A 14,859-nucleotide genomic window follows, 5' to 3' on the forward strand; every position below is an offset into this window, starting at 1 on the left:
CTTTACTGATCCCTTTCCTGAATATACCCCTCCTTAATCTCTACAGTTGCTTCACATTAATTTCCTATAGTCCTTAAAAAGAGGATCTGTTTACCTGTTTATTTTCTCCCTCCCACTGGACCGTAGGCTCCATATACACAAAGATTGTCGTTTTTCTCTCCTGTACTGTTTTTCAGTTTAATACAGAGGTTACCAGATTTTAAGCACGTAGTAAATATTTGTTGACCTATAAATACATAAATATAAATATATATACACGCAGTTGTGCCTCTGTTCTCTTAAGATGGACACTTTAACCCGGAGGTGGTCAAGTACCGGCAGTTGTGCTTCAAGTCCCAGTACAAGCGCTACCTCACGTCCCAGCAGCAGTACTTCCACAGGCTGCTGAAGCAGATCCTGGCCTCCCGGAGCGTAAGTAGTGCTGGGGACGGCACGTGAGACGTGGACGTGAATGCACAGATCTCTTGACTTCAACAAGTGGTGCGGGTACCAAATAGCAGAGGTAGCACTAAGAGGAGAGTGTTACCAATGAAGCCATGACACAGGCTCTGTCATCCTTTCTTACTCATTTTAAGATGTAGCCTGATTTCGGAGATGTGAAAACATGAAAAAGGGTATCTCTTAGAACTGATGAAATACAGCTTCAGTATTTAGCGGGGTCAGCAGATGGCTTTGAGATCCATCGTGGGTCGTTAAGGAGAAGCAGGTTGCCTCCAGATGATGTGCGAGAGCGCACAGGCCTCCAGCTGTCCCGATGGATGACTGGCGCACCAGGCTTCATGGCCCCGGGATCTGGACCTGTGTGGTAATCTTTGAGACACAGTCGTTGTGGCTCTAAGTGGCTCTTAAGCCCGGCTATGGAAATAGTTGGGTGTCCCGTATAATAAGTATTCATTCTTAAGGGAGCAGTTTGCCAGTGAGATTTAAGATGTTTTGCCATGTGGTAATCTATAGACGCTCTTCTTACTTGGACATGTTCTCCTACATGCATCTCTGATCTGTAGGGAGGAATCGAGCTTGTTAAACAATACAGAGAAGAAAATGTAGACTTGAGGAATGCACCAGAACAAACTTTGGATGGTGACATGTATCCCCATCTGATCTCTTCCTAGGACCTCCTGGAGATGGCCCGGCGGAGCGGCCCGGCCCTTCCCTTCCGCCAGAAACGCCCTTCACCATCCCGTACCCCTGAGGAGCGGGAGTGGCGGACCCAGCAGCGCTACTTGAAGGTCTTGAGGGAAGTGAAGGAGGAATGTGGTGACACAGACCTGTCATCTGATGAAGAGGGTGAGTGTCTGTGGGCACTTGGGGTAGCTGGGATGTTGGATTTACACCAGCAGCTTATTGTTCAGTTGGAGCCAGTGGTAGCCATTTATCTCCCAGGAAAGAAGCTTTCCCAGTTGTCTCTCTCAGGGGGTGGATGATGGGACTCAGAACTCCTGGTGTCTGGGCTCTGAGACATTCCTGTTAGGTGGGGTGTGACTGCATACCTTTTGTACCCTTGATGCTTAAGTGGCATTTGAGTTTAGATGAGATGAGTCCCTGCGTGGCAGGGCTCTCCACAGTAGGCCTGTCTGGTCCTATTGTGCCACTTGAGAGAACTGCTTTTCCCCTTACAGGAGAGTAGTAGTGACTGTTGGCCTGCTGCAATGCGACCCCATCACTCTGTTGAAGTCTCTCTTCCTGGAAGAGCCGTTTAAATGACCTAAGTGTGCTCCAGTTCGTCTGGAGGAGGGTCAGAAAGGAATGGTGGAACCCTGGCCTCCATGTTGTTGGCTTAGCCTTGTTGAACCCAAATGGCCACTTACCCAATCTCCCCTATTGGAGTCCACAGCCACGTTGGATTTACAAGAAAAATTTTCTTTTGAAGATCTCAGCTCATGGCTTCCGAGCTCTCCAGCGCGTTCTCCTAGCCCTGCGGTGCCCCTGAGGGTGGTGCCCACGCTTTCAACCACGGATATGAAAACCGCAGGTGAGAACTGAGTGATGCTGCGGATGTTTCGGGAGATCAGGATGTAGATCTGAGAACTCCCTTACAGGGAGGTGGGCGCTGGATTCTTACCTGCCAGGGAATCGAAGCAGTGTTCCTTAGAAGTAGGAGATGGGGAGAAGTTTCTGTACGATTCCACTTTTTTACAAGTAGGTAGGCCTGCCTTCCTTCCTTCCTTCCTTCGTTTTGAAGCTTTTCCTTAGGAGCTGATCAGCTGGTATTTTGGGCTAAAGAAAGAAGATGCTTAGAATAGCAGTATTTAGGGACAGTTCAGTAATAGAACAGGAGAGGTAATCAGAGCCATAGCAGTTTCTTAGAATGTTTGTGAAATTAGAGAAGAACTTTTAATCAGAATAGGAATTGAAACGGTTAAGAATTTTTGAGGTGTTTTAGGAGCAGCTAACTAACTGACGTCATTGTTACTGACCAATGTGGAGAAAAGCTGGAGAGTTGATCCTGTGACTATTTCAAGACTATGTGTGCTTGTAGTGCATGGGAATCAGAAGGGACACTCAGAGAAACATGTGACTTTTGAGTATCACAAGTGACCAGAAAGACTTGAATTGGAGCATCGTGTTAGTAAATGACCTAGTCCATGTGGTTTGGTTCATTTTCTCTCAGATAAAATAGAACTGGGGGACAGTGACCTGAAGATAATGTTAAAGAAGCACCATGAGAAGCGGAAACATCAACCAGTAAGATTGGGTGGGGTGGTCATAGTGGTTTTCAGTCTCGTATCTTTGGATTGGCTTTTGGGAGATGAAGGTAGTCACCATATCATTTATGCTTCCTTTTCTACCATTGTTGGGGGACAGGAGCCACCGTAGCGGCTAGTTAACACCAGAGGTGTGAGAGGAAGATAAATGCTTCACATAGTGTCTGATTTAATCTTTACAGCAAGACTGGTACATGGATCATTATTTACCTGTGTTCGGAGAGGTTGAGCTTGTCCTTGGCCTGGCTATAGCTAGGAAGTCAGGACTCAGATCCTGTGCTCTTCCCACTTTTTACTCTCTGTTACTCTACGGAATCAAGGTAATGCCAGTGCAGCCAAGCCAGAGAGCAGAGAGGAGGAAGAAAAGGCAGGTGGTGAGGTAGGAAGCATCCCACACTGGAAATCAGCAAATGCCTTACCTTCTCTGAACCCCACTTTCACACTATAAAATATGGTGATACTTCACAAGATTGTTTGAAGAGCACTAAGATAAGGGATGCAAAAGAGCTTTATATAAACTACATGCCGTATAATAGAAAGGTTGGAAGTGCGTTCTTTGCCCCGTTATGAAGGGGAGTAGTTTTTATCTCCATATGTTTTTAATTCAACATGATTTCTTCAAGTGCACCCAACATCTGATTGTATCTAGGTAAATTGGCAAAATCACGAACAGTTTTAGCTTCTTGTTGGGGTCTCTATAACAAATCTCTGAATATCACATCCAGGATCATCCGGACCTTTTGACAGGGGACCTGACTCTCAATGACATCATGACTCGAGTAAATGCTGGCAGGAAGGGCTCACTAGCAGGTAAATGGTGTTCTCTATAGGTGGTCATCATCTGACTGTTGTGTTACGTTACGTGACCCTATGTACGTGTGGCAAAAATAAATGAGACCACAACTTCCTTCTTGCTGAGAACCTTTGTTTAGCTATTGCCTCTTACGGATTTATAGGTGGAAAATGAATATAAAATCAATACAACAGATCTTTGGCTCCTTAATAGGTGTTAAAATTAACCTGTAAGATCTCTCACTGGGTTTGGTAGGGAAAAAAAAAAAAAAGATTAAAAAAAACAACAAAAAGAAAAAAGAGCTAAATGTCTTATTAAGATTTTTCTTTCTTCTACTGGTGGGTGTTCGGAAAATAACATGCAGATAAGACCCTCACTTCTGTTGTAGAAAATGCAGTTCTGTGATTTGTGTTGCCTTTTCTTCCTAGCCTTATATGACTTGGCTGTCCTTAAAAAAAAGGTTAAGGAAAAAGAGGAGAGGAAGAAGAAGAAAATAAAACTGATCAAGTCAGAGGCAGAGGACTTGGCTGAACCCTTGAGCAGTGCTGACGGGATCCCATCTCTCTCCCAGGCCCCTTCTCCGCTGGCTATACCTGCTGTCAAGGAGGAGTAAGTGAGCAACCGAGATTCCTGCTCAAGGGTGAAAGGTTCACCTAGGGTGTGGCCAGCACTGGTGTGTGGAAGGACCCATGCGTGTTGAATCTGCAGGACTAGAGTCCCGGAGGACCTGCTAGGGACCGTGTATCGTGTAGTCCTTTATTGAACTTCTGTATGACTGTTAGAGGGTTTGGAGGGCCTAAACCATCTGGGGATGTATTCTTGGTCTCTTCGATTGTTCCTACATATTTTTTCCTTCATTAGGCCTCTTGAAGACCTCAAGCCTTGCCTTGGAATCAATGAAATATCTTCCAGTTTCTTCTCTCTTCTATTAGAGATCTTGCTGCTAGAGGGGCAGGCTAGCCTTCCTATGGTAAGAGTTTTGGAAAAGTCAGATGTACATCAGAGTTTTCAAATTGTAGAACGCTTTAACAGTCTACAGCTGGAGAAGAATTCTGGGTTCCTCTCAGAGCTCTGCAGCTGACTTGCTTTGTGACTTGGCGTTACACCCTAGCTTGCTCTGGCGCATCTGCGGGATTGCTGGTGTGGGATAGAACTCTGACTGGCTTCTGCCTTTTCTTTTCCCTTAGCTGGAGGAACGGGTTTTGGATTGGCAGTCCTCTCCAGCCAGCTCCCTCAATAGCTGGTTCTCTGCAGCCCCCAACTGGGCAGAATTAGTGTTACCAGCCCTGCAGTATCTTGCTGGGGAAAGTCGTGGTAAGGTACTTTTTTCCTTAGGGTCACGTATCCCCCCCACCTTTATTTAATTCATTTTCCTGGTAAACTGCAGCATTCCTGGTTAAATCCCCTATGGTTTCACCTAATGCTGTGCCTTGGGGGTCTGTCCTGATCCACTATGAAACATTCAAAAGTTCACTCGGAGCCCAGGAATCGCAATTATTCGGAGTTTCGCACTTTTTCCGACCTGTGCGGCTTGTTCATGTGATCCCATTTCTTGCAGCCGTACCTTCCAGTTTCTCTCCGTTTGTTGAATTCAAAGAGAAAACCCAGCAGTGGAAATTGCTTGGTGAGTAATTCATACTGCCCACTCATCGCGGTGGATTTTCATCCTCCCACATCCCCCGCTCAGCTGCTTTTGCTTTCCAGTCCGTACCGCCCAGTAGGATGTTGAGAACAGCCATATTAAGCCTTATTTTGCTCAGTAAAAGAATCCTTCGTGACCCCTTTGGTATCTCAGGGTCTAAGTTTCACCGCTCCACTGGATTTTGGCTCCCCCAAGCTGGGGCGGGACAGCCCTTCTAAGACGATGCGCTTTGGTGCCGGCTGGATTTAAATCCATAGAGGTATTTTACAGTGGGGCCCAGAGTCGTATTAATTGTGCCTGTGCTTTTAGATTAACCCGTAATAGTGTAATGATTTTTCATTCCTAACAGTAGGCTTTGCTGTTGCGGATAACATGCAGCAGGATATCAGACAGCCGTGAATACACTATTTCCAAGGAGCAGGATACTTTTTTTTTTTTGAATCTATGAAGTCCTTCTTACTAAGTTTTAGTGTCTTGCACCTGAAGCAGTTCAGTGACTGTTACCAATGATGGTGATAAGAGGAAAATTCCATGTTGATTTCCTACTGAAATTTACTAACCTTTCCCTTTACCGCCTTGAGTGGTCTGTGAAGGGAGAGATGGAGAGACGGTTGTGAAGACAGTAGATTCATTTACTCCTTATAATGTTTATTTGGCTTTTAGGTGTCAGGCATTGTGTTAGGTGCTGGAGTCATATTCATTCACACGAAATAACATACACATTCTGTAAGGGGAAAGTGCCGGAAAGGATGGAAGTTGATGATGAGGTGTCGGTGTATTCTGCAGAGTCGGGAGGACCTTCCTGAGGAAGGAACATTTCAGCAGAGATGTTAATGGTGACTAGGAAGGAGCGAGGCGACTGAGGGGAAGAGCATTCCATGTGGAGGAAGCAGTATGGGTCAGCGATGCGGGGGGAGATTCGATCCGAAAAGTTCACACAGGCCTGCATAGCGATGATGATAATCTGGACCCGAGGAGAGAGAACGGACAGATTTGAGAAAGCTGCAGGTGGTAAAAGCCACAGGACTGGGCTATGACTGGCTGTGGGGAGTAAAGGGAGAGTGCTGTCAAGCATCACTTCTGCTAGACCTGTGCCTCGTGGTGAGGATGCCATTCATTGTAGGCAGCTGTGGGGGACATCGCGCCTCGGGGAAGGTGGAGATCTTGAGTTTAGTTTTGGACTTGCTGAGTGTGAGCTGCCTTCGAGGTATTTAAGTGTCGATGTTGAGTAGGCAGTAGGGTGTGTGGTTTTAGAATCCAGATGGGAGAGTTACGGCGCAGGGAGTTGTTGGCATATCTACAGTAATCAGCGCCAAAGGCATAGGGAGGAAGCGTGAAGGGAGGAGAAATGAGGGCCTAGACTAAGCCTTGAGAAGCTCCAAGGCAGAGCACGCTGAGTAGGAGAGCGTATACGGAAGTGACTACGGACCTGGGAGGGAACCATGAAGTAGCTGAATCTTGGAAGCCAGGGAAGGACACAGTCAGGAAGTGGGGAGTGGTCATTAGCCTTGATCATCCTAAAAGGTTCAGTAAGATAAAGCCCATGGACTTGAGGACATGGAAGAACTGGTGAATTTCCTTAAGAGTGATTCCTTATCAGGATGACGGGCATCAAGGACAGCGGGGAGCTGAAGGCAACCCATGATTGCTGACCGTGTCGCTCTTTCTGACTCTGTCAGGCTGGTTGCTTGAAGTCAGCCTGGAGGGGGACTTACACCCGGGGTGGCAGACATTACAGGACCAGATAATATGGGTTTTAAGCTTGTGGACCAGATAAGACGGGTGGCCAGTTTGCTGACCCGTATAATTAATGTACCCCTTGGAAATCTGCAGATGCTACCAGTCAGGGCCCCCTCCCCTGTAGCAAGTTAAACATTGACCTTCGTACCTCTCGTTAAAGAGACCGTGAATCTAAACATCTTTCTAGAGGTTTAGCAGGGGAGGGGTTGATAGTAAGGGGGACTTGTGGCCAAGAGAGGCGTTTTTTTCAATGAGAAAAATTCTAAGTGAGCCTAAGTGTTGATGTAAAGAGTATGGTGGAGAGAAGGAGATTGAACATACAGGGGAGAAGGGAGAATTCACCATGATGGAAACCCCTGAGAAGAGGGAAAGGGATTGGGGGTGCCTGGGTGGCGCAGTTGTTACGCATCTGCCTTCGGCTCAGGGCGTGATCCCAGCGTTCTGGGATCGAGCCCCACATCAGGCTCCTCTGCTAGGAGCTTGCTTCTTCCTCTCCCACTCCCCCTGCTTGTGTTCCTGGGGGGGGGGGGGGGAATGTGGTGGACACCCAGGAGTAGGCTGGTGGGTTGTATTTTTCAAAGTTCCCAGGTGAGGATTCTGTGGATGTAGCCGGGGCTGAGGGACACTGGGTTAGGCATGTGGAGGATGGAGTGGTTTGAGGTAATGACAGAGTCCAGTGGTGACGGAAGGAGTGAGTGGCTGGGGTGGAATGGAGGGAGAAGGTCATGAGGACAGAACCAAGGAGCTTGGATATTGGCCATGCTCTGTGTCTGGTCGTGCCAATTGCCCAGTGTGGTGGTACGAAGTGGACTGGTAAGGGGCCAGGTGAGCCAGTGCTCCGTGAGAAATGACTAGGTGAGTAGCTGTGAGAAGCAGGGGACAGGGTGGAACAGGTGGATGGATGATGGTAAGAGTCTTAGGGACCAGACCTTTGTTTTATTTCGATTTTCCAGAAGAGTTGGGAGAGATAGTCTGGCATCCGTGATGGGATGGAAGGAGGAACTCTGCTCCGAGGGACGTGGCTGTGAGAGAATAGGTAGCCAGTATGCCCCAAGGTAGAAGGACTGCAGAGAAGCAGACTTTACACCAAATCAAGATGTGGAGGGAGTGCTGAGAGGAGGATTAGGCTGTAGGGAAATGGACTATGAAGGAGCAATTCTAGAAGGTAGAGCACTAGAGAAATCTTCCCAGGATAAGAAAGTTCAGCACTTTCCAGGGATGGTGGGACTGTGCCTGACTAGGGAGAGCACGTAAGAGTCCTCAGAAGTGTCATCTCAGCTGCCTTGGAGAAGGGTAGGCCCTGAGGGGCTGCATTCTTCCCATAAGCAGACCCAAGTGCTGGTGGTCTCTGTGGCTTCTAGTCTGGGCAGGAGACATAGGGACTGTCTTGTGATGGGTGCTTCCATAGGAGCCCAAAGTAATAGGGGAGGAGGGCACAGAGGGAGGTGCTCATCTCTCTAGGCAGGTCAAGGGGGTCACTTTTCTCCTGCCTGAGGGCCTTCTTATTACTGTGCCAGTTGGTAGAATGCCTCTGTTGCACCACAATGAGAAGAAGCCTTTTTTGACCCCCCCCAAGGATAGGAAAACTTCCCTAGAGTAAGCTTCCATGAAATCCTTTGTGATACCTACCACTTTGAGATTTTATTAATGTGTATTCCTCTCTCACTTGACTATAAACTCCATGAGAACAGAGACTGAGTTCGCTGAATAACCCTGCCTAGCATGCGGTGCTTGGCACACGGTGGCTGCTCAGCGAATACCTGCGGAAGGAGTGATTTACTCAGGAAACAGCTGGAAGTGTTGGTCCCGGCAGACAGTGAATGGAAGGCGATACAGGCTGAGGGGATAGTATGTGCAAAGGACCATTGCTCTGTAGGTCCTGATGATGGGTTCTCTCTCTGGCATAGATATAGCAAGTAAGGAGAAAGTGGGATTCTGAGTATACCTTAGATTGTTTTATTAGTATTATTCTTACTATTGTTCTTATTTGCCTTTTTGTTTTCCTGATAGGCCAGTCCCAAGATAATGAAAAGGAATTAGCTGCACTCTTCCAGCTGTGGCTAGAAACCAAAGACCAGGCTTTCTGTAAGGTACGGTTTTTACAGAATGAATAACCAGATTTTTCTTATTGGATTTCCAGAGTCCTTAAATTAGCCAAATTTCTTTAGTCTATTTACCTGTTAATGTTTTCTTTTTTCTCCAGCAAGAAAATGAAGACAGCTCAGATGCCACAACACCTGTTCCTCGGGTGTGAGTATAATACTTGAATGGTGGGTAGTGGTCCGTGAAATTATAGTTTAAGGTACTGCTGTGGTTCTGCTGACCATTCTTAGTATGTGAGAGTCGTAGTGAACGTAGGGTTCTCGGTGTCCCCTGATTCTCTCCTGCTTTAACATACCCGCGAAGGGGAATACACTTCCATCCGTTGCAAATAGTAGGATTTCCTTTTTTTAAATGACTGCATACTATTCTGTCTTATGGATTATTATATACCACATTTTCTTTGCCTGATTATCCGCGGATGGGCAGTTAGGTGGTTTCTGTGTTGCAGCTATTGTAAAGTAATGCTGCAGTGAACATAAAGGTGCATGTATCTTTTCAAGATAGTGATTTATTTCATTTCCTTCCTGGAAGTACTTCCTTCCAGAAGTAGGATTACTGAATCATGATAGTTCTAATTTTTTTTTTATCTCATTTTTTGAGGAGTGTCCATATGCTTGAAGCAATTTCCATTCCTACCAGCAGTGCACAGTGCTTGTCTTTTCTCTGCATCCTTCCTAATGCTTGTTATTTCTTAACTTTTTGGTAATAGCTATTCTAACACATGTGAGATGAGATCTCCTTGTGGTTTTGCTGTATGATTTGCAGATATTTCCTCCCATTTGGTAGGTTGCTTTTTCATTTTGTTTTTTTCCTTTGCTGTGCAGGAGATTTTGTTTGGAATAGTCTCACTTGTTTATTTTTGCTTTTATTGTTTGTGTTTTAGTGTCATGTCTTAAAAAACTGTTACTTAGACCAGTGTCTAGGAGCCTCTTTCATATGTTTTCTTCTAGGAGTTTTACAGTTTTAGGGGTTATGTTTAAGTCTTTAATCCACTTTGAGTTAATTTTTGTGAGCGGTGTAGGATAGAGGTCCAAATTCATTCTTTGCCATGTGGATATCCAGTTTTCCCAGCACCATTTATTGAAGAGACTATCCTTTCCTTATTGAGTATTCTTGGCTCCATTGTCAAATATGGACCATATACACGATGGTTTATTTCTGATCTTTTGATTCTGTTCCATTGGCTTATGTGTCTGTTTTTATGCCACATGCTGTACTATTTTGACTATTACAACTTTGTAATAAAGTTTGAAATCAGCAAGTGTGATGCTTCCCAGGACTGCGGTGGCTATTTGCACTTGTTGGTGGTTCCATATAACTTAGGGTTGTTTTTTCCCTTTCTGTGAAAAATGGTATTGGGCTTTTGATAGAGATTACATTGAATTTATAGGTGATTTGAGGTAATTGGACTTTTTTTTTTTTTTTTAAGACTGATTGATTTAGAGAAGAGCAGTGGGAGGGGGAGAGGAAGAGAAAGTCCCAAGCAGATTCCCTGCTGAGTGCAGAGCCCGACGCAGAGCTCTGTCTCATGATCCTGAGATCGTGATCTGAGCCAAAACCAAGAGTCGGATTCTTAACCGACCGTGCCACCCGGGTGCCCCAGTAATAACGGACATTTTAACAGTATTTTTCCAATCCATGAACATAGGCAAGCTTTTCATTTATTTGTGTGTGTGTGTTTGTGTGTGTTTTCAGTTTCTTCAATCAGATTCTTGTAGCTTTCAGTGTACAGATCTTTTCACCTCTTGGTTAAATTAATTTCTGAGTATTTTATTGCTTTGATGCTCTGGTGTCATTCTTTAGGTTCCTGAGCACCAGCGTGAGGGCCAGCCTGAATATGGCAGAACTGTTGTTTTACGTAACAGGGGTGTAGAGCTCAGTTTTTCTTGGGAGCAGAAAAACCATACTTGTCGTGTTACAAATTTGAAGTCATCTGTTCCTCTAAGGCTGAGTTTTTTTGTTGCCATTAGATGAGGTTTACTTAGCAACAGTACTGAAAATAGGTAAAAACGTCAGCCTCTTTCTCACCTACCTAGTAACTTCCTGATTTCGAAGACTCGAGTAATTTTTGGAATTACAGGAGTTACTTGGTAAGATCTGGAAAGTGAACTTTTGACCTTTGCAGGAACAGAGTACTAATGAAGGGACATTTTTTTCATGGTGCAAAGGACTGGTTCTGGGTACTGGAGAAGGGGTGATGGATACAAAATTCTTTATGTTCCAGAAGAACTGACTATGTGGTACGGCCCAGCACAGGGGAGGAGAAACGAGTTTTTCAGGAGCAGGTAAGGGATCACTAGCACCCAGTGAAAATTTCTTCATCTATGGAGCCATGCAGAGAAAGCTCTGAGCCTGACACTCCTTGAGTCCATGTTCTTAGAGGAAACTCACACCCTTAACCTTAGCTGTTCTGTTGGTTGAGATTGTTTGCTGGGGGTGGAATTGGTGTGAGGAAAGGGAATGAGAAATGTTTTGGTGGGCTTTCCTTCCAGAGAGCAGAATACATCTATATTTATCTCTCTGTCCCTTTGCTAGTGATCTCTTTGGAGATCATCCTTTTCCCACTCTGTTTGGCTCAGTATTCCTAGTGCAGCACTGTTTCCTTGTTTTAGTCTCTTCAGGTCGACCCCTTATTGTATGAGAGTGTTAGAACTCCTCTGATTGTGACTTAGGAGCCTTGTCTCTTTTCTCTTGGTAGGAGCGTTACAGATACAGCCAACCCCATAAGGCGTTCACCTTTCGCATGCATGGGTTCGAGTCTGTAGTGGGGCCTGTGAAGGGTGTTTTTGACAAGGAGACCTCCCTCAACAAGGCTCGGGAGCACTCCCTGCTGCGCTCTGACCGGCCGGCCTATGTCACCATCCTGTCTCTTGGTATGTGTCATTTGTCTCTGGTCAGGGATCCCTTCTTTCTCTAATCAGATGTCTCCCCCACTGACCCCCCGGAAGGGCTTTGAGGGTCAGATGTGGTTTTAGGAGGCCTTGGAGTTTGGGACATGAAGGGGGATTTCTGTCCCCCAGAGATTGATGCCAGGAATTGGTGTTTCTTCCCTGAAGTCTGGGCTCACATTTGTTTTCATGTAGGGATTTTTCACGGGCCAGCTAAATAGTGAGCTTAAGTGTGGGAATTTGCTTTCTCCAGACTGACTGTTTTAAAGATGAGGTTTTTAACCTTTTTTTGTGCCATGAAGCTCTTTGGTAGTCTGGTGAATCCTGCAAACTCCATCTCAGGATTTGGTCTTGAAATGCATTAAATGAAATGCATAGTTAGTAAAGAAACCATTCCTATTAAAATATTTATCAAAATGTTAAATTTATGATGTAGAAATACATATGTTTCTATCACGATCCTAGATGACAACCCCCGGCAGCGGGTCTTACATCTCCTGTAATTTCCAAATAGTGATGCCTGGGAATGATACTGTGATGTGATATGAAAACAGCTGATTTCTAATCATGTCACTGCCAGGAGAAGATTTAGTACCTTTGCTCATAATTGAAGGAAATGCTAAATTTCAGCCAACTGTGGAAATTTTTTCCCCACCCAAGACCTCAGTCTTGGCTGAAAGTGTGAAGAGTATAGGACACTGCCCCCTTATTACTTTCATAACAGATGATAAATACTGAGCGTGACTACGGCAGAGAGACCCCGCCTCCACAAGCTGCTCCCCAGTAGAGCAGGTTAGAGGGACAGTCCGTCTCAGTGGCAGCCGTGCTTGACTTGCATTTTCCGTTTTCTGATGCCATCAGTTCGAGATGCTGCGGCCCGGCTGCCTAACGGGGAAGGTACCCGGGCAGAGATCTGTGAACTGCTCAAGGACTCCCAGTTTCTCGCCCCAGATGTCACCAGCACCCAGGTAGGTTGGAAAAGAGATCGTGTTTGTTTTGTTCCAGAATGGATTTAAGAAAACTTAAAGGAAGCATAAAATGTCGTATTTTTTTTTTAACTGAATGAAGAAGAGGAAAGGAGGAGATCCTAAGAAATGGGAACAGTGATGACCTAAGACCCTATAGTCAGTGGAGCACAGTTTTGATTCTGCGCTTTCCTTCAGCTTCTGCAGCTTCTTAGTTCCCCAGCTCCTTCAGGGCACAGCTCAGCCTCTCAGGAATCTTAGAGTGTGTCTTGTTTTGCCAAGTGATACAGTGAGCCATTGGCAGCATGGCCACCACGCCGAGATCGGATCTGCTTATCGGCTGTGACTTCTACCCCGCGATTTTTACCTGGTGTCTGAGGCTGACGCGTCCCTTTTCCCCTTTGCCGTGGTTCTCAGGTGAACACAGTAGTGAGCGGAGCACTGGATCGGCTGCATTATGAGAAAGACCCGTGTGTGAAATACGACATCGGGCGGAAGCTGTGGATCTACCTGCATCGAGACCGGAGTGAGGAGGAGTTCGGTGCGTGAGGCCCCGAGCGCTAGGGATGCTGCTGACTTCTTGCCGCAGTGCCGTTATGCTTTTCAGTGACGTTCGGGCAGGACCTGGCCCGCTGGTGAGGCCACCAGCCAGGGCTCGGCTCTTAATGCCCCGCCGTCCTTCCTGTGCCGAGGGGAAGCTCTGCTGAGGCTTACCACTCTCGTTCACAGAGCGGATTCACCAGGCACAAGCAGCCGCAGCTAAAGCCAGGAAGGCCCTTCAGCAAAAACCCAAGCCACCGTCCAAGGTGGTAAGTGACTTCTGAGAGCAGCTGCCTGGGTGGCGTCGCGGTTGGTGGCCACAGTGTCCTGCCATTCCGTGGTGACTTTTGTTAAACTGCCCCCGGATTTCTCTTCTGCTTGTAGAAATCCGGTAGCAAGGAGAGTTCACTGAAGGTTCTCAGCAGTGGCCCCTCGGAGCAGAGCCAGATGAGCCTCAGTGACTCCAGCATGCCTCCCACCCCGGTCACACCTGTCACCCCCACCACTCCAGCTTTGCCTGCCACTCCGATCTCCCCTCCCCCTGTGTCATCAGTGAACAAAAGTGGCCCTACTACTGTCCCAGAACCAGCGAAATCTAGCTCAGGGTAAGCTCCTCCGTTTTTTTCTCCAGCTTTCTCCCTCTAAAGGCCTTTTGGATGTGTGGCTTAAATTGTTCGGCTTTTGTCGTGTTCCCCCCCTCCCGCCCCCATTTCCCCATTTCCTTGTAGTGTTCTTCTGGTGTCTTCGCCAACGATGCCACAGCTAGGAACGATGCTTTCCCCGGCTTCCAGCCAGACTCCACCAAATTCTCAGGCCACCGCCCGTGTCGTGAGCCACTCTGGCTCAGCTGGACTGCCCCAGGTGCGGGTGGTGGCCCAGCCTGGCCTTCCCACTGTGCCTCAGCAGTCCACGGGGCCGACACAGACACTGCCCCAGATGCCGGCGGGACCACAGATTCGTGCTCCAGCCACTGCTCCGCAGACCAAAGTCGTGCCCCAGGTAAACAGGAACAGCGAGCCTGGACCCCGATGTGGTCTGATGAGTCCAGCGGGCAGGCTGGGGAGGGACTGAGGAGCCTGACACAGCAGCTCGTTTAAGGTTCACAGCTGAGTAGGTGTGACTAATAAGTTGTATTTTACATGTTGGGAATCAGAACTTCTGAGAAGTTTAGTTATTTACCCAGGATTGTAATGTCAGGACCCTCGTGGAGGTGGGACGTGATTCTAAATCCTTCCATGGTGCCTCTCATCTTAGCCAGGCCACTAACTAGTTGGATGATTTTAGAGAAGAGTCTTACCTCCTGCCTCAGTTTCCTTTACTGTAAAAGGGGTATAAAATTTGTTCTCATTGTGTAGAAATAAAATGGAACGTTCAGTGTGAAAGCTTTCTGAAAATTAAGATGTTCCACACAGAAGAACTTTACCGTGTCCACTTAGGAGCATAGGGAGCCTTAAGCACTGGCAGAGTACAAGTACTCTTAGAG

The 14,859-nt window shown here is 46.7% G+C and overlaps 1 protein-coding gene across 1 annotated transcript in view; it reads left to right on the forward strand.

The window, feature by feature from the left end:
* The window catches only part of NFRKB (nuclear factor related to kappaB binding protein), a 37,457-nt gene that overhangs the window by 13,859 nt on the left and 8,739 nt on the right, over window positions 1-14,859 (forward strand). The window contains exons 6-23 of the mRNA XM_040631034.1: window positions 283-411; window positions 1,113-1,287; window positions 1,871-1,972; window positions 2,612-2,685; window positions 3,431-3,515; window positions 3,927-4,107; window positions 4,360-4,468; window positions 4,686-4,812; window positions 5,057-5,122; window positions 8,891-8,970; window positions 9,084-9,130; window positions 11,208-11,268; window positions 11,682-11,856; window positions 12,733-12,839; window positions 13,254-13,377; window positions 13,566-13,645; window positions 13,761-13,981; window positions 14,105-14,375. Of these exons, the coding sequence (XP_040486968.1) occupies window positions 283-411; window positions 1,113-1,287; window positions 1,871-1,972; window positions 2,612-2,685; window positions 3,431-3,515; window positions 3,927-4,107; window positions 4,360-4,468; window positions 4,686-4,812; window positions 5,057-5,122; window positions 8,891-8,970; window positions 9,084-9,130; window positions 11,208-11,268; window positions 11,682-11,856; window positions 12,733-12,839; window positions 13,254-13,377; window positions 13,566-13,645; window positions 13,761-13,981; window positions 14,105-14,375 (2,214 nt within the window). The remainder of the gene's footprint in view (window positions 1-282; window positions 412-1,112; window positions 1,288-1,870; window positions 1,973-2,611; window positions 2,686-3,430; window positions 3,516-3,926; window positions 4,108-4,359; window positions 4,469-4,685; window positions 4,813-5,056; window positions 5,123-8,890; window positions 8,971-9,083; window positions 9,131-11,207; window positions 11,269-11,681; window positions 11,857-12,732; window positions 12,840-13,253; window positions 13,378-13,565; window positions 13,646-13,760; window positions 13,982-14,104; window positions 14,376-14,859) is intronic.

The sequence above is a fragment of the Ursus maritimus genome, unplaced genomic scaffold (genome assembly GCF_017311325.1).
Source record: "Ursus maritimus isolate PB19 unplaced genomic scaffold, ASM1731132v1 scaffold_16, whole genome shotgun sequence".
NCBI classification, from domain to species: Eukaryota; Metazoa; Chordata; class Mammalia; order Carnivora; family Ursidae; genus Ursus; species Ursus maritimus.